Source organism: Gavialis gangeticus, unplaced genomic scaffold (assembly GCF_001723915.1).
Source record: "Gavialis gangeticus isolate Ggan-Ray unplaced genomic scaffold, GavGan_comp1, whole genome shotgun sequence".
In the NCBI taxonomy this organism is placed as follows: domain Eukaryota; kingdom Metazoa; phylum Chordata; order Crocodylia; family Gavialidae; genus Gavialis; species Gavialis gangeticus.
Genome location: NW_017729031.1, coordinates 110,899,047 through 110,917,741, shown reverse-complemented (window position 1 = coordinate 110,917,741; position 18,695 = coordinate 110,899,047). Strand labels below are relative to the sequence as shown.

Below are 18,695 nucleotides of genomic sequence, written 5' to 3'. Positions count from 1 at the left end.
ATCCAAACAAAAGCAAATAGAACTGTACTGGGGGGTGAGGGGAGGGTTGGGAGGAGTGACTATCATCTCCAGAGTAGAGTCGGCACCTGGTCACAGACAGGGACTCCTCCCTGCACCCAACACATGGGTCCCCCCCAGACATTCCACGGTGGCCCCTTAAGTATTGCCTCTACTGTTTCAAGTGCTCCCTGGCTCCACTCTGACCCATTATCCCACATATCCCCCCCATGCTCACCCATCATGTCCCAAGCCCCATCAGACTCCACCATCCCCCTCATGACCCACTAAGTCGTACCCTGCCTCCTCACTGCTCCCTTAAACCCACTACACTCCAGACAGACTCATCCACATCTTGCTCAAGCCCGCTACCCCTCACCATCCCCTTTGTGCCCTGCTGAGCCCTTCCCTGCCCTTCTGAGTACCCAACACTCACTTCAGTCCTTCACACTTCCTGGGCTTCCCATACCCACATTTCCTTTTGCTCTCAATCCCTTTAGACACCATTTCATACCTACTACCCCCACCATACCCCTAAGTCCCAAACTCCATCTTGTCCGCACCCCCTCCACCTCCATAACACTCCAGCCTCTCACCTCAAACCCCTCTAGCCCCCAGACTCTGCTCCCTTCTCCCAAAAAGTCCCTTGGTGCCCTTGACTCACTTCCCTTCAGAACCCCTCTTAAATAATAACCCCCCCCACCCCTCAGGGCCCCCAACCATGGGCTATAATTGCTCATGTCCAACTTTGTTACCCCAGTTGTGCAGCTGGTTCAGCCTTCCACAGCCTCTGTCATCTGTTCCAATACATAACCCAGGAACAGGTGACTTCAGTAACTTCTTTGCTTTGCTTTTGCAACTTCCCCCTGCCTTTGACCTTTTTGCCCAAGCCATCAGACAGGTGGGCTTCCCTTCAACCCTGCCTCTCTCCGCCCTGTCCCTGGCTTGGTGTGGGTTTGAATCCCCTGGGAACAAAACCACCTGGAACAAGCTCCTGGTTAGTGACATGCCATTACTGGACACACTGGGGGTGAGCAAAGAAACATTACCAGGATAACTGTAGAAGAGAGCTTGATTAGTGGAAAAGATTAACAGAAGCCAAGTAGATAACAATGAGTTACAAAATCAATTGACTCTCTCAGCTTATCTGAATAGAAATGCAGTTTTCCCTATGGGCAGTTTGCTTTAAACTTTGAATAGAGCAAGAATCAAAAGGCAGGGGGAGGGAAGGGAGGTGGCAGTGGTGCCTGCTGAGGCCCACCCCAGATCCACCCCTGGCTGGGAGTGAATTGTTTTCTGCAAAGGAAGTTCTACAAATGCTTTAAGCATTGTACCATCCCTCTTCCCGTGAGAACTGTTTGCTCGCTCACAGAGTAAAGGCTGTGTATGATAGCCTACCACCATGGCTAGATTCAGAGGCGTTCCATTGGCATGGCTGCGATCCTCATTTTAGACCATTTGGTGGGAACAACAGCCAGGGACTCTGGCTTTTTTAAGTCCCAAAAGAAGGTAAGAATTCCTGTTTTCCCTTCCCCTCTGCTCAGCAACATGTTCCCTCCCATCACATTTTCCCCTTTTCCTGCTCACCATTGTTCCTATCTCTGGCTGAGCTCAGCTTCCCACACAGCCCAGTGGGAGTGAGGGAGGTAGCTCTGGAGTATTCCCCCTTCCCTGGATCAGCCACAAACAGTGGCAACAGTGAGCAGGGGAGGGGGGAATGGGAAGGGAGGATATATGCTGTCAAGCATGGATGGGAAGGGAAAGAGGAATTCTTACCTGCTTCTGGGATTTAAAAAGAAGTCTCCAGCTGCTGATCCTTGTGGCATGGTCTGTCCATCCTGGTGAAGGGAGGGAGACTAGAAGTAATGGTGCAACCACCCCTGCATTTCCCATACTCCCCATTACACAACCCTGGATCTACCCATGCTTACCACCAGTGGTGCCATTGACAAAGGTTAACACAATCCAGTCAATGAATGGTTTCTGCTTCTGCAATTTCATATTAAAGTTGGTTTTTGATGGGTTTTTTTTAAGGATAGCTACTCTTAGGAGTGGTGGGTAGCCTGCATTAAAGAATCTCATATGAGACCCTTCCACATCTACCTTTTGATCAGCTGATAGTCAGGGGAGGGGTAAGGCTGAGTGGGACCTACAGACCTCCCCCAAATCTACTCCATTCCAGCTGACAAAAGCTCCCTTCTATGGGCTATCCTCCCTGGAAACACCTTGCCTTGAAACATTTTGGCTTATGGCCACATTGAACTGTCACAAGCCAATGTATCAGGCCTGCCTTGGGAACAGGGATAACTCAAAACAACATCACAGTGGAGAGATGAGGGGAATTTTCTAGGCAGCCCTACTTCTCTGTGACACCTGGGACAAACAAGCGTAGCAAAGCATCAGAAAGGTCTTCTGCTTCTGTGAGTCTTGGAAGCTGGACAAGTACTTTGATTCAGGCCCTCAGAGGTATCTAGGTCCCTAACTCCCATTGAAACTGATATGGTATGGGTGTTAATACCCTGACCTCCATATGGGCACCAACCTAGAGTCATGAGAAGTAGGGCTGAAAGGGACCTCCAGAGGTCATCTAGTCCAACCCCTTGCCTGATGCAGGATCATCCTTATCCAAACCATGCCATACAACCATAATCTAAAATTTACATAAGACTACCCTCAACCCTGACATAACATAGACCTAATGCTCTAAACTGCCACAGGTAAAGCAGGAGAAACATGGCAGCCAATGTCCTGCTCATATAAAAGATTGTTAATATACACTCAAGAGGTCCCAAGTAGAGGGCCATGGCAATCCTTCTTTGAATGACAGTCATGCAGAGTTACCAGCGTTAAGGCTCGAAGGGACCTGCAGTCTGATCCTAGCCTGCACAACCCAGACCTGATATCTTCATCCTGTGATTCTTGCACTGAGACATCAAAGCTTGTCGGAAGGGCAGCGCATGATGGTAAATTTGCCACATCTGCCTGCTGTAGCAGTTAATAACTCCCCTTTTAAAAACACATCATATCACTGTTCTGAACCTGGCCGATTTCACTTTTCAGCCACTGAATTTTTTTTGTAAATCATCTGCAATTCATTTGCAGATAAGAAGCTGTGGACATTCCCTGCCAATCTACATCCCTCTGTTATCTGTTACGTGGCTCTCAGCTCAAGCTACGCAACAAATCTGGGAATGTTTGCCACACTGTGTGACTAACAAGAGAGGTTCACTAGCAAGGCCAAAGATGTGCAAGTGTGCAGGCTTCATGTAAATGATGCATTATCCTAATTTACATATTTGACAAATAAATGGCAGGAAGTAACCAGGCAATAAAGTAGCAGTGTCCAGAACATGCCAAACCATGCCAAGCTATGTTTGCCATCACTACCTCAACTATACACACTTCTGAGATTTTCCCTTGCAAGACCAAGAGGCCACACAAATGACCTGGAAGCCTTAAGGAGGTTACTAGACACCAGAGGGCAGTTCAGCCTTTATTCCTTATGGCATCTGGACATCTTTCATGGGGAAACTTTGGCCCATACCACATGCAACACATTTGGACAAGTTTTCATTTAGGAATGAAATTCCTCATTTCCTCACATGCAACACACTCCTGAATAAGACCTGCTTGTTTTTGAAAGGCAGAGTGGTGGGAAAAAACAATCTTTTTTTGAAAATACAGAGAAATACAGTGCTTTTCCAGGGAAAACAGACAACTACAGTCAAACCACCAAACTGCCCCATCTTCTTGAATTGAGCTGGGTACATAGCCTTATACTACTTGGGTGGGTAGCCAGATTCTGAAGCACAAGCTTCTACTGGGGCAGGAAGGAGAGGGTGGAAGAGAAGGGGTCCACATTCAGCTGCTAGAAAGCCCTTATGTACTCACTGTGCTGGTCCCCTGTGCATCATGTGAAGTGTCTTTTTCTCCCAGCAGAGGCTCAAGCTGCAAAAGAGGCTATTACTGTATTTCATCTCTCACTTAAAGCACTTACCACTATTTTCAGCAGCTGAGTTTTGGGAAAAAGGGTGCTTGTTATATGTGTGAAAAATATGGTATCTAAAATCTGTGTTGTCTAATGACACAGAAGAACTAAGGTGCTTCATCACATGTGTGAGTGAGGGGTTAAGGGGGCAGGGGTTCCCCAAGACAGCTGGGGACTCTTGCCCCCTCTGCCCTAGAATCAGTGTTAACCCTGGCTAGATCTGTCATGGCTAGCTCTGCCCGATTCACGCCCTGTTGCACCATGTCTTTGGCTCTGGGCTGAACAATCCTTTTCCCTTTCAGTTACCTCCATTCTGCCTCTCCTGCTTGCAGCTGACAGAGGTCATAGAGGGCACATGTACTGAGTTACAACAACTTGCTCCCATTGCTAGAATCTGATCGCCCTGCCCCCTTCATGTCTATGTCTTTTCTGCAGCAGCAGCTTGCTGTGACCACTCTCCATACCTCCTTGTTCTCTGGTTCTCCCAGGACTTGCCTTCACTTCAGAGTTAACTCCAGTTAGAACATGAATATTGCTCCCAGCTAAAGTCCTGACCACAAACAAGTCCCCCATTGATCTGAGTGCACTGATGCTTTATACTTGTCCTGAGAGTAAGGGCCTGCAGCTGGAGCTACCACAACACATGAGCTGCAATCCTGACCACCCAGTATCGCTAGTACAATCACTAGTCTTATTCCAAAGTGTGACCATGCTCACACTTGAGAGAGGCTAACTCAGGAGATGTGAACCTGAGTACAAGTAACTCAGCAATGCTGCTGTGAGGGACTGGTCCCACACAACTTTGCACTTGAGACCGAACAAGCAAATTTCACCCCAAAATGGGCAATTTAAGCAGCAATGTAGGAGTCCTAGTATTAGCTCTCCAAACCAGGAGTGGCTGCCCTGAGAGCTTAGCAAACATCATGCCTCATGGCATCATGCCCTGGCACTGGAACAGGCAGCATGGCAGGTGCTGGCATGTAGCCCACAGGCATCTTGCTCCATGGAGGCAGAAGCAGGGTCGGTGTGGGAGCATCAGTAACCTTAGTGCTGTATAAGGTGCAACACTGAAACGGCACCAAGTAAACTCTATTCCTGTCCCAAGTGGCAGTTCTTGACTAGAGGTTAAAGTACCCTAGAGCAATGTACCTGTTGCTAGGGCCTGCAGAGGTTCTGCAGGGCATTTAGGTTGACCATATTGAGGAGGTACAATGTACCAACTTCCCTAATGTCACACGGTTAGCAATGCCACTGGCACACAGCGGCTTCTGATGGGGTCACCCAACCCCACATGATGCACATAGCATGTGCTGCAGACAGGGCTTTTACAGCACTTTGGTATGCAGGACATGAGATCTGAGAAGGGGCAGTGCAGTGTGTGCAAACATGGAGGAGGGAAAGATCTCAGACCATGGCACGTCAGGACCCAGGTTCTGGATCAGGGCTCTTCCTGTACTCATAAGGTGTCTCAAGTCCCCCAGCAGTGGGAGTGATGCAGTGCAGTGTGGCATCTGCTGGACCCTTCCATACCTTCAGTAAGGCAGTCACCGTTCTGGGAATCACTGTCACTCCACAGGCCTGGGGAAAGTATGGACCCCAAAATAGGCTGATGCCTTCAGCTGCCTTCTTGTTTCAGAGCCACCGGATACTGCCCAAACCCACAGACATGGATGCTTTGGCCTCCCACTGGCCAGCCAGAATAAGCAGAAGCTGCTCTGATGTCTCGTTTCCCAGGTCAACCACTGGAGAGTTTAGCAGAGGATTTCTTTGGAGCATCACACTCCTCCAGTGGGCTCTGCTGAGCCATGGCTCACAAGCTTGTGGCCTCCTGCTGTCCTGTAAGGTCCCAGCTAACACACCACACTCAATCTGAAGTGCAAGTGGCAGAGGAGAAGCTATGGCAAGCCTCTGCCTCCCTTGTGGGTGATAACTTCTTCCTGTGTCAGACGGCTGTTGACTGCTTGATGCTGTGGAAGCTAACACGTGTTGGGGATGTGGGGATGGACATGGCTCTGGCCACACGGGCGCGGATGGAGTGCTTGTCCTGCCACCGATGCCACCTCTTCCGTACAGCGGAACGAACCTGGGGACACAGTGAAGAACAGAGAGGAAGTTTACTAACTGTGTGGCTGGACCACAGTCTCCGAAGGACTTGAAAAGAACTCATGTCAACTTTCCGTCTCCCATCAGCATAATACTTCAGGGTACTTTCTAACCAAATGGCTTAAAGAACTTTCCAGACATCAATTAATTAGGCTTCTCAACAGCCCAGGAGGAAGGGACAGTTGGTATCATGAATCCCTGTTTTACAGATGGGAAACTGAGGCAGAGAGTGGGAGGGGACTGACTCAGGGTCGCAGAGTAATAGGCTCACACAGTCAATTTGTGGTAAAGATGGAAGCAAACTCCAGGGATTTTATGGTTTGCCTCAGTGCAGGTCGAACTGGATGAGCATAGTAGACCTTTCTGATTTTGAAACCCTCTGGATCCAGGAAAAGGACTGTCATGCTAAGATAGGAGAGCATAGGATATGTAAAAGGTTGCCTAACAGGTCAGTAGTACACTTGAGATAAGAACCCAGGATTTCTGACTCCCATGCCTCTACTCTAAACAATAATAAAAAGCAGAAGTCCCAGGAGTCCTGATTCTCAGTGCCCTAGTGGTCACCAGCCACCATGACTACCCTGCTTGACAACTCAGCCTAATAAATTCTGCATGCAACATCGTGAAGTGAAAAAACAGAAATGGAAGTGACAAGAGGAAGCTCTCAGCATAGAGAGAAAGAGATACTGAGAAATAAATCTGGCCTTGAGTTATATAAAAAAGTTAGTGGCTCAGACACCGAATCTGAGGCTGTCTAGTGGGCTGGATGGGAGGTGAATAATGATTTGAAAGGGTTTATTATTGACATGGTCCACACACATTGCATCTCAGCAACATCAATTCAAGCCAGCTACTGTGCCAAAGTCTCCTGTGGCTGGAAAACACTGAAAATGTGCTTTTTATTGACTGCAAATGTGAATCCCACTAAGAGGGAAAAAGAGTGAGGGCAAGATGAAATGGCTGTGGTGAGACAAATTTCTTCATGCTCCTCATTACCCTGCAAAATATTTAACACCTGGAGAAGTTAGGCTGCTGGTTAGCTGGCACTCCTCCCTTCCATGTCCCTGGCTCTCACCTGTGTCTGCTGCATTCAGGAATACTGCTGGATAGTGGTTTCCAGCTAAAACCCTTCACATCCATCCAGCAAGCTAGGCCAATACATTGTGTTTTGGCACTGAGTACCTGTACTCTGTGCAACAGAAGCATGACACATGCACTGAACAGACCAGATGCTTGCAGAGGAAAGAAAGTTCAGGGGCAAGATCTAAAAGCCTGATCAGTACAATGGACATAGGGAGCTTCTGCATCTCGATGCTTCTCAACACTGGGAGAACTAGACTGCTGACTGCATAGAAGTTTATTGGCTCCCTGGGTTTTCTATTCCCTGGTTGCCTGTTATTTTACACTGAAACAAGTGCCAGCCACCCATCTTTATGCACTACAATCCTACCACAAGCCTGATGAGAGATGAAGAAACTGACAGTCGTCATCCCTCTGCTTTACCTGTGGCAGGTTAGGGTGCTTTCAGTGTCCTTGGGCAATCAGCCTTGTAGTTGTGCAGCAGGGTTGATTGTACAATTTTAGGAACAGGTTGAAAACTTGTATGGGATGGTTTGGATAGTGATGATCCTGCCTTGAGCAGGGGGTTGGGTTAGATAACCTGCAGAAGTCCCTTCCAGCCTTACCTAAGATTTGAATTTAGACTAGTCTGGGCCCTGCCTCAAGATTACAGACTAATTTGCTGAGAAGATATGTAACAGGCTTGCTAATTTCTAACCAGCCATCTTCAAAACCTTTCAGAGAACCTACTTCCCTTTTGCCTCTCCTTTGTGGTCTCAGAATAAATTCTGATCTGTTCCCATTCCAGCTGTTCTGGAACATTTGGTTTCCTCCTCTCCTCTACTCCCCTCTCTTCTCTCAACTGAACCAACATGTCCTGCCATCAAGACCTCCATCCTTTTCAGCTCCATTGCCGAATTTAGAGCTACTGGACTATTTCTGATACTTCCCCATACTCCACTTCTATTTAGATTCTATTTCTACCTGCACGGCTGTGCTTGCCCTGTTGACCATGCTGAGAAGGCTTCTCTATGCTCGTTTATATTCTGTGCTGGAGTAAGATCACCTGGGTAGCTATGTAATTGCATGCCTGTCTGTTAGAGCATTTTGCTGGGAAGTGCGGGAAGTGCAGATGTAAGCCCCCTCTGGGTGAGAGAGGCATAGAAGTGAGTTATCTCCACTCTTTGCAAAAGTGCCGTGACCACTAGGCTATTTGGCTACGTGATGGGACAGCATCAAACAGTTGCTAGTTATGGTTTTTCTCTGACCACATTTGCAGGAACTTACACACAGTTACATGCCTATCCAGGGGATTCTATATTGCCACAGTAGAGCCTTCTGGGCATGCTCAGTAGGGTATGTGCAGCTATTCAGAAGGAAACAGGATCTAAAAGTTGCATCAGTGCCGTAGTTAACATTTAGCTACATTTGCACACATAATCAGCATGTAGCTGCATGGAGGTGAACAGACTTTGGCTTGTAGTATTCCCAGCAAGCCCTTTTGGTTTTCTCATTAATTCCATATTGTTATGTCACATTTACAGGTGTCTGCCATTGTGCTCACTGTGTAATCTTGGTCAAGTCACTTTTTCTTCTGGTCCAGTTTCCCCGTTTGTAGAATGAGGTCATAATAAATCTTTGCAGGTGTGCTAGAAGGAGTAGGGGGTAAACAGCCCACCTCTGCAGAAGGGAAGCTCTCTTTACATGCCACACATTATTTGTTCTCTGATTGCTACTCTGCAAGCCTTTTTATGGCTGACCATTGGAAATTGGCTGCTTTGGAAATGAAATCATCAATCTTCCTTCATGCCTGAACAAAAATCCGTGACACCTGGATGGAGTGGGTGAACACAAACAGATTCCCTGTTTTACTGACCAGGCCATCTTGCTCCTTTGTAGCAAGGCTGGAACCATTTTTTTTTCAAATAAAGTTTTTGGAAAGAATAATAACATAGTTAAAAAAATCCATAAAGGGAGATTTAAGTAAGAACTGGAAGCAGCAGTGATGGCTGAATTGTTTAGCAAACACAAGGCTGTTAGGTCATGGGCTTGGAATCCATGTTTCCCTGAAGAAAAGTTAGTGAAGAATAAACTTAAGAGATGTCACGTCCTTCCTCAGTGTTGTAAAAGGCTTTTTATGTTCCTTATCCCCTGGGCTTTGCTCTTTCTGTTTGTACCCAGCTATCAATCCTTACAGCCAGCAAAGGTGTGAGAGCATTCACAGGGAAATGTATGAAAAAAGAGAAGCATAAATGATCAGTCCAGAGATGCCTCTAGGCTATGCTATGCATGTTCCTTTACTCTTTGCTCCTAATAGCTTAGTGTCTGGGGTCAGAACTCACAAGGTTTGGTGAAGTGACCCCTGTCTTCAAACAGATGTGTGCAACTCATTCAGATGTGTACATGAAGTTCATCCGGGGGCTTTGCCTATTAGGCTAAAATGCACGGTGGGAACATCAGACAATCTTGTTGTGACATCACAACGATGGACTAAAGCAGGACTATCTAACTGATGAGCAGCTGGGGGCTGCACCAGTGTGGCCTATGGACTCCTCATCGAGCTGCTGGCACTCCTCCTTTACTGTGCTGTGCCACCAGCGCACCCCCTACCCCACCATTGCATTGTGCCATGCTGCACGGGTGTTCCCCAGGTACACTGCAGTACATTGCACATCCCACCCCACCCCACCCTTCCATGCTTCCCACCCAGAGTTCAGAGACCACCTGAGTGGTGGGGGGAATGGCACCAGGGTAGGAGGCCACAACCTGCAATTTAATCCCTTGTGAGCTGCAGGCAGCCCTTAGACTGTGAGTTGGACAGCCCTAGGCTGAAGTATCATAACATTTCACTGGTGCATTGACCAAAACAACCCACTGCTGCAATGTATTTAAGAGCTGGTTGAACAATGAAAATCAATGGCAATGAAAAATGGTTTGCAAACAATAGCATGGGGCAGGGAGATAGGAGTGCCTGTTTTGCTGAAATTTCTCAATAAAACCAATCATTTTTCATCATGTTTGGTGAAAAATGTCAGGCTTGGGGAAAAATTTTGGTTTTTGAACACTAAAACAAAAAACCTCCAGAAAATAGGTTTCAATCCATATTTACAATATTTTCTGTTAAAAAAAAAAATCACATTCTTATGGTGAATTTTGATTAAAAAAGGATAAAATTTATTCTAAATTTCCCATGAAAACTAATGATCATTTCCCCAGCCACTCTGCTCAGAGGTAAAGTATGGAGGGATTGGGATGGGTGTCTCAGTGAATGTTTACACCAGACACAAACTGGCACTGCTGAAGCAGGCAACAGTTCTGGACCCTATTTAGTGTAGGCAGGGAATGCTGCTACTGAGTATCATTGTGGCTGGCTGTCAGGCCTCAGCTGGTCCAGTGTGAATTTGTTCTTCAAGTATATGCTATAACTGGATTTTCTCTCCTTGCTCTGCAAGGGCAAAACAGGGATTGGGTGCACTGGTAAATAAACCAATTGCAAGCTCTTCAGAAACAAATCTGGTGTTGCTGGAACTAGAAGTCTCCTCTTAATGAGTTGCCTTCTGCCCTTCCAGTCCTGGGACCCTACTGGCCTTTGCTAATGGGCATCAGACTCTGGTCTGGCAAGAGAGAGGACGTGGTGATTTTGATGGAGACTATAACTTCCTATGGGGGACAAGGTTAAATCCGCCAAATTTGTGTCATTGCTTCTTCACGTCTGAGGAGAGCCTCAGCATCCCCTGATGACTGGTCACTCATAACTCCCTTGCTCTGATATCTACCTGTTTTTGGCTTGTCAGACAAATTGAGAGGCACTGGGAGAACTTTGCCTGGAACCTGCAGAAGTGAAAGACACAGATCCCCGAGAAGACACTCACCTCACTGTTCAGGAAGCAGTAAAAGACAGAGACAAAGAAGCCCTGGGGGGAGGAAACATAAGAACCACAATTATTACATCTTGGAGGGAAATCCTTGGCATGGAGTCAGCCCAAGGTGGGCAGAGGGCATGGCTCCAGTCTTGGGGGTAGGGCAATGGATTGGCTCCAGCCTGGAAGGCTCTGGGTGTGGCTTCAGTTAGAGGATGTCCCTGGGCATGGAGAAAGCAGAGTCAATTTACACCTAGCTAAAACAGAGTTATTTTTAACTTTGCAATTTCAGATGTTTCGCACGGAATTTAGCAGTGATTCCAGAGGACTGGGGTGGGATGAAGCTGTATATCACTGCCACACAGCCCAAGGCTCTTGACTCCAATACAGCTCTGGGCCCATTTTTCACACATGTGGCACATCTCTTGTAACCCTGGTGTGGCCTGAGAGGTGCTGGTAGGCTGTATGTATGTCGTGGGTCTGGCCAATGGGGTGATGCAGCTGCCACAACTCATACCTGGAAGGATTCCAGGAAAGAGTTGAAGTAGATGAAGACAATGCGGGAGATCTCGTCCTCCCCGGGGTTCACAAAGAACAGCATGTAGGTGATACCCAGCAATGGCAGCAGGACCAGTGTGGCCTTCACAGCTTTCCTGAGGAAAAAGTACAGAGGTGAGCTGCATCAGCACAGCAGCAGACCTCAGCATACCTCCCCTGCCCCCACCCACTGGCAGATTGGAGGCATGTGAGTCTGAATTTAGCCCCTCCTAATGGATAAAGAAAAAGCAATCAGATTAGCATAAATGGCAGGTGGGGTGAGAAGGAGCTTGACTCATCCTATTAGAAAGGATTTATTTCTTCTATATGATGCTAGAATTACTGGTGGGAAGTGGATGGAGGCAGCAGTGCCAGGGCTACTGGCTTCATTATGTCACTCATTTAGGCCAGAAGGTTCAAACGTGAGCACATGGTGAGGGTCTGACAGCCCCAAAAGAAATGGCCTGACAGATACAAGTCCTGACCACCCAGGATGCCCTCTGAAGTTGCTGGCACACTGTATGTTTAGTGCCTCTGAAAATCAGGCCAGTTGCCATAGTGTAGAATTGTGGATTGCAAGCACGTAAACTTAAGTCGTCATGTTTGACACTATGGGTGTGTGTAGACGAAACGAGGGGCATGTGGGCATGACACTTTAAAGTGGGCTAAATGCTTTTGCACCTGATCTTTTTTCTTCCCCCCTGGAGTCTGCCTGCCTGCATGAGCTGCGCGGGGACCTGGTCCTTCCCTCTGTGGCTATGGTGCCACCCTGGACTGCCCAAACCGGGTGCCTGTGGGTGGGTGCTGCCTGGGGGGAGGGAAGGGGGTGCCGCTGCTGTGGAGGGAAGCACCAGCTCCCTCCCCGCAGCCCAGGGACCGCTTCACCCACTGGCAGCTCGCTCTCACCTCCCTGCTGTCGGAGAGGAGGCAGGTAAGACACAGGTGTACACGATACGGGGTTTACTTCTCCCGAAATTGAAGTCGTGTTTTAAAAAACCCACTGCTTCAATTTAGAGTGAAGTAAACCCCCGTTTCATCTACACACACCCTATGGCTCTCTGTGCTCCAGTTTCTCCACGTGTAAATTGAACATGATAATTAGGATTGGGCAGGATACATGACAATGAACCCAGGTGAAATTAAAGAACAGATAGTGGGGGAGTTGATTAACAAAGAATTAAAAGCAGATAGAATTATTAACACCAATCAATTTGGACTTTCAGAAAATAAACTGTGTCAAATTAATCTGATGTTTGTTTTTGATGAGATTAGAAATTTGGTTGATAAAGGTAATAGGCTGATATAATGGATCTAGACTTCTGTAAGGCCTTTGAATTTGTACCATGTGTATTTTGATTTAGAAACCAGAACAACATTGCATCAACACAGCATTAAATGGATTAAAAATCAACTGATGGGTCTGAAGTGTAACTGTAATTGGGGAAAGGACCTGAAGCCAGTCTGTTTCCTGTAGGGATCCACAGTTCTTGGCCCTAAGCTATTTCATATTTTTACCGCTGACCTAGAAGAAAACACAAAATCATTGCTGATAAAATTTGCAGACACACAAATTAGAGGAGCAGCAAATAGCAAAGAGGTCAGGCCACTGACAGAGCAATCTGGAACAGTTGGCAAGGAAGCAATAGGCATTTCAGCACAGTCAAATGCAATGTCCTATACTGAGGCACCAGGAATACCTGCTACATTTGCAGCATGTGGGACTCAGTCCTGGAGAACCAGACTAAAGGGATCAAAGTGGACAATCAGTTGCATAACAGCTCTTGGTGTGATGCTGTGGCCAGCTGGGCAAATACAACCTTTGGAAGTAAAAAGAGGGGAATACAGGGTAGGAGTATAGAGGTGGTATCATTTAAAAAACCCAAAGGTTCCAGACTAGAGGATCTTGCTCCTTTACTCAGTCAGACCAATCATCACATTTGTTATCAAGAAGGAATTTTACCCCCACAGTCAGATAGGCATGGAGAGTGGGGATCTTTGCCTTTCTCTGTAGCTGGGGGGGCCTGGCACTTTTCTTTGAATCTTTCAAATGTATTTTAACAAATACTTTTTGTTCTTGCAGTGGCAGTATACTGGTAGTGCCCTCATCCCCCTGCTTTACCAATCATAAATTAGAGCACTTTTGGTGTTTCGGGGCATTGTGCCTAGTAGCTGTGTGACAGGGGAGTTTGTACAGTTTTAGTAATAAGTTAGACAAGCACTTGTCTAGGATGGTTTAGATAGGTGGTTTAGATGATCCTGCCTTGAAAAGCAGGCTGAACTAGATGACCTTCTGTAATCCTTTCCAGCCCTACCTTTCTCTGATTTTATGTACCTGACAGTGGGACAACTGCATCCACTTCTGGCATCCACAGCTCAAGAAGATCACTGGTAAATTGGAGAGCAAGAAGCACATGCTTCATAGGGAAGGACTCACTGAGCACATCTATACAAGATGCTACTGTGCAGTCATTACTGCACATTTACTTAGTACTTGTATTAGCACTGGCAAACGTCTTCTAAGTGATGCTGTTGCACAGTAGCCTAATAATACTGCCCAGTAGCGTATTAGCAATGTCTGTGCTGTGATGTGCTACTGTGCAGTATTATTCAGCTACTAGACAGTCAGTGTCTTGTGTAGCTCAATGAGCTCAATCCGTTGAGCTCCATCACAGCGCATACGTGCTTCTGTGGGCACTTGGATGGTAGAACACATTTCAGTCTGGGAGATAAAGGTATAACAAGAATCAGTGACTGAAAACTGAAGCTATACAAATTCAGCCTAGAAATAAGGCACACATTGAAAGAGATCAACTGGTAGAGAAATTTACCAATGGTTTTACTAATCTCCTGGGAAATTTACAAGTGAAAGGCTAATTTTTTTTGTAAAATATCTGCTCTAATCCAAACACCAATGAATTTGAGGAAGTCCTAAGACCAGTGCTATACAAAGGTCAGACTGGAACATTACAATGGTCCCTTTAGGCTTATAATCTATGACATGGATGTCCGGTTACAGCCTGTGGGCCACATGTAGCCTGGAGGAAGTTAAATTATGGCCCCCCCGGCTCCCACCCAGCTGCTGCCCCACATCAATCCAGCTGCCATAGCAGCTGGAGCCAAGTCTTCTCTGTCTCTTTTGGTTTCTGCTTTCTGTGCCCACCCCAAGGGGTGGTGTGGTGTAGTATGACACAGTGTGGGGACCAGGGGTGAGGCTGGAGCTTTGTGAATGTGGGGTGCAGGGGTGGGAGGGCAGGTGTCCACATGGTGTCCAGCCCTAGGCCCATGGCTCCCATTGGGGTGGCCCATACAGTGTGCAGCCTCTACTGATGTGGCCAGTGGGATGTGCAGCCCCTGGATGTTTAGTGATTGAATTGCCCTGATCTATGAAACTATTACAAAGTTTTCAAAACCCACAAATATTTTCTGGACATCACAGTTTTTCCCTGTCCTGAAACAGGTAGAAATCTTGACAATTTTCCTGACCTAAAAATTCAGAAGTATTCAGTCTGGGTGACTCAAAATGTTTTCTTTTGACTGTTTTACATTTTCCCTCAGTTATTTTCCAAGTTGAAAATTTATTCAGAACTGAACTCCTCTGACAAAAAGTTTCATTTCTGAAAAGTGGGCCTTTCCAGGTGAAGGAATGCTGAAACATTCCCAACCACCTGTACTAACAATACTAATAAAGTATGTTTATTCATTATTTGCAAAGAGGTTCAATTAAACTAGTTCTATCAGTGCAAAACCATCTTCTCAAGCATACGCTATGTACATTCTGGACCTGGGAAGTCTCCTTCTGCCTCTACAGGAAGAGTCAACTTCACTGAAAGACAGAATGACCTTTCCTTCCTGCAGGACAGCTGGCATTTTAGGATTCAGAGATTCACTCTTTTTTGCAAAATGCTGTTTCGAAAGGGGAGGGCAAATCAGCTCTACCATGTACCCAAGAAAGCTCTGGGCACCTACACATATGCCTGATGCCTGCTCTGATGTGTGCTAGTTAGTACGTGTCGGAGCAGACTTACTTAACTGAGTCTGCTGGTGAGTGCTAATTAACATGCTCCAGCAGCCTTGGTTTCTTGTGTACTCAGCATCCCTGCGCTTCAAAATGGCAGCAGGGGCGCTTTAACTAAGGTTTGTTGAATGAGCTTTAGTTAAAACTCCCCCACCACCATTTTGAAGTGCAGGACACTGAATACAGAAGATGCTGCAGGCACTTTAATTAGAGCGGCTCCCAGGAGCTGCTCTAATTAAAGAAACCTCCTTCCCACAATCCCTGGAGCATGTATAAAGACACCCTTTGGTTCCTCCTTTGAGATGGGACAGCAGGTGTTTGGGCTGTATTGATTCATTTCTCTTAGCTTGTCCTTTGTTTTGCTCCCAAGCAGCAATTTAATTCTCACCTCTGTGCCAGGATTTGTATGGCCAGCTTCAGAGAGCAGAAGGTCAGACCCTTTGGGGAAGGCTTTTGCAAAGACAGTTATTCAGCTACTATGCTCCCTTTAGACAGTCTCAAACACAGACTTTCTGGCTGGAACTTCTGAGGCCCCTGCCCCTAAAATGGGTAGTCATTTTGACTTCTTAAAATGGTAGTCAACCAGGCCTGTGGTCCTAAGACAGGTCTTTTGAAAAGCCTATCACACCGCAGTCCTGGCCCTTTCCACCCCATGATACTTCTTTCTTGGCTAGAAGGGTTGGACATCCTTTTTCTGCTCAGCTCTGCTGACAACAGCCAGGAACTGGTGGACAACATTCATTAAAGCAGGGGTGGGCAAAATGCAGCCTGTGGGCCGGATGCGGTCCACCAGGCCATTCTATCTGTCCTGTGGGGCCCCTAAAAATTTAGAAAATTAATATTTATCTGCCCCTGGCTGCCTGTCATGCGGCCCTCGATGGCTTGCCAAAACTTGGTAAGTGTCCCTCCACCCAAAATAACTGCCTGCCCCTGCATTAAGGAGTGCTCCAAAGTATTTCAGAGATGGCACTGCTGAAACATAGTCATCTCTGAGATGAGGAGAGCCAGGGTATGTGGGAGGAATGGAAAGCATTTTGCTGGTAACACTAAGACTAATGATGAACTCTCTCACAGCCAGTTGCCAGTGGTCTTTGAAGCTCACACAGACTTTGTTGGATTGATTCCTGTGGTGAGCTGCTTGGGTCTTTTTTATAACAGAGGAGGAAGGACTGAGTCAAAATGCTTGACTCCAGAGGTCAGGCAAGTTTATTCGGGTAAATGTGATATCTTTTATTAGACCAACTGAATAGTTGGAAAAATTGTTCTTTGCAAGCTTTCAGGCACAGGCACACTTCTTCAGGCATAGGGAGAGTCTGCTGTTCCTGAAAGCTTGCAAAGAAAGTTTTTTCCAACTATTCATTTGGTCTAATAAAAGATATAACATTTACCCAAATAACCTTGTCTGCCTATATCCTTAGACTAACATGGCTACAACAAACACCCTTGACTCCACTGGCTGTATTTATCCACTGAGCCCACAGCATTACTGTAGGGGAGGCTTTGGTGGGGACAAAACAGCTATGAAAAGCAGACTGCCAGAGAAATCTCTGCAGTCCTTGGGCAAGGTTGGCTAGTTTTATTGGGAGTGAGGAATGGCTGTTCTCTAGGACATGAAGGTGGAAATGGAGGGACTGTACAGGGTGGTTTTTGGAGGTCTCAGTAGTGCCCTAGGGGCACATGGCTGTCTTGAGCCCTGCAGGGGGCAGAGTGAGCAAGCAGAGCCAGGAGCGGGGCAGTGTTTAGAGCCAGAGAGCCCAGAGCCTGAAGCAGGGCAAAGTTTCAGGCTGGAGAGCCTGGAGCCCAGAAACTGGGCAGAGACAAGGCCCAAGGAGGGCCAGGACAAGGAAGCCAGGTCCTGTGCTGTGGGCCAAGGCCATAGGAACCAGCCAATAGAAAGAGGTGGCTGAGGCTGAGAAGGCTGGGCCCTGACAAGCATGTGTGGGTACCCCAAGACACATGATTAGCCTGCAAGTCAGTGAGTGAGGCCAGCTTTGGAAAGCCCTGGGGCAGCCTTCCTTCCTTTAAAGGACTAGAACATCAAGGCATGGTGGGTGAGCAAAGGGGAGGGTTCCCCATAAGGGCAGACCAGGCTAGGGCCATGTGATCACCAGGGGGCATCACGGTCACCCCCTGGACAAGCACTTTGTTACGGTGCTATTATGGTATTCCCCAGTGCTGACTGCTACCTGTACTGGATGGTCTCTGATGTGGTTGAGGCCCGGAGCTTCGTCATGAGTATCCGAACAATGTTGAATAAAAAGATAAAATTGATCTGGAATAGACAAAGGAAGGAGACTCATTAACACAGAAACACCTCCTGCACCTCACCTACCCCTCCATATGTCATGCCAACAATCAGAGGTCTACCTTGCATGTTTTATGCCCTAGGCAGAGATACCAGGGAGTGCGTGTGGCTGTATGTGTGTCTTACTGGTCCTAGAAACTCAAAGACCCTGGCTGCTGTTGCTGCATAGCATGGAATGCTGCTGCTGCAGCACAGGGGCTCCCATTCCTCCCATTCTGGCATACCCTCTAAATCACTGCCTGGAACCAGCGCCCCACTCACCCACCCCTAGTTACACTATTGTCAATAATCCCCAGAAGATTCTATGGGAGAAAATGTCCCATTCTGGATGACAGCTCATAAAAGATCTTGGGAGTCTCTGTGGAACAGTAAAGGTATCTGCTGACTTCCCAGACCCTGGACACCTACATCCTGTTTTCAATCTTGTGTAAACTTTGCTGTTTGGTTTCCTTCTATTTCCTAGCAGGTATCCATCCATAGGGCAGAATGGTCAGAGCAGTGGGAAGGGTCTACCTAGACCCACACTGCACCCAGGATTGGCATGAAAAGGGTCAGCTTGAGACCCATATTTTCTTAATAACCTGGATCTTTCAGGACACTGCATGCAACTGGACTTTCAGGAAAGCTGGCACAATCACACTGCTGGCCTTTGGAGTGAAATGTTGCCAACAGCAGTATAGTGATAGAAGTTCTAATTTATAGATGCTCCCTAACAGGAGATTGAGTGAGCTGGGACTTGGGAGGCGGGCCCTTATGGAGCAGCTAGTTAGGAGTCAGTGGGCATATCTACGCGAGATATTGACTGCACAGTAGCTGAAAAATACTGCACAG

General features: G+C 47.1%; 1 protein-coding gene across 1 annotated transcript in view; it reads right to left on the bottom strand.

The window, feature by feature from the left end:
* Positions 1–3,457: 3,457 nt before the first annotated feature.
* LOC109302081 (corticotropin-releasing factor receptor 1) overlaps positions 3,458–18,695 on the bottom strand; it is a 69,618-nt gene continuing 54,380 nt past the window's right edge. Inside the window, exons 7-10 of the mRNA XM_019523583.1 lie at positions 17,746–17,831; positions 11,525–11,660; positions 11,020–11,061; positions 3,458–6,068 (exon numbers count right to left, since the gene is read on the bottom strand). Coding sequence (XP_019379128.1) covers positions 5,928–6,068; positions 11,020–11,061; positions 11,525–11,660; positions 17,746–17,831 — 405 coding nt within the window. The 3' untranslated portion in view covers positions 3,458–5,927. The remainder of the gene's footprint in view (positions 6,069–11,019; positions 11,062–11,524; positions 11,661–17,745; positions 17,832–18,695) is intronic.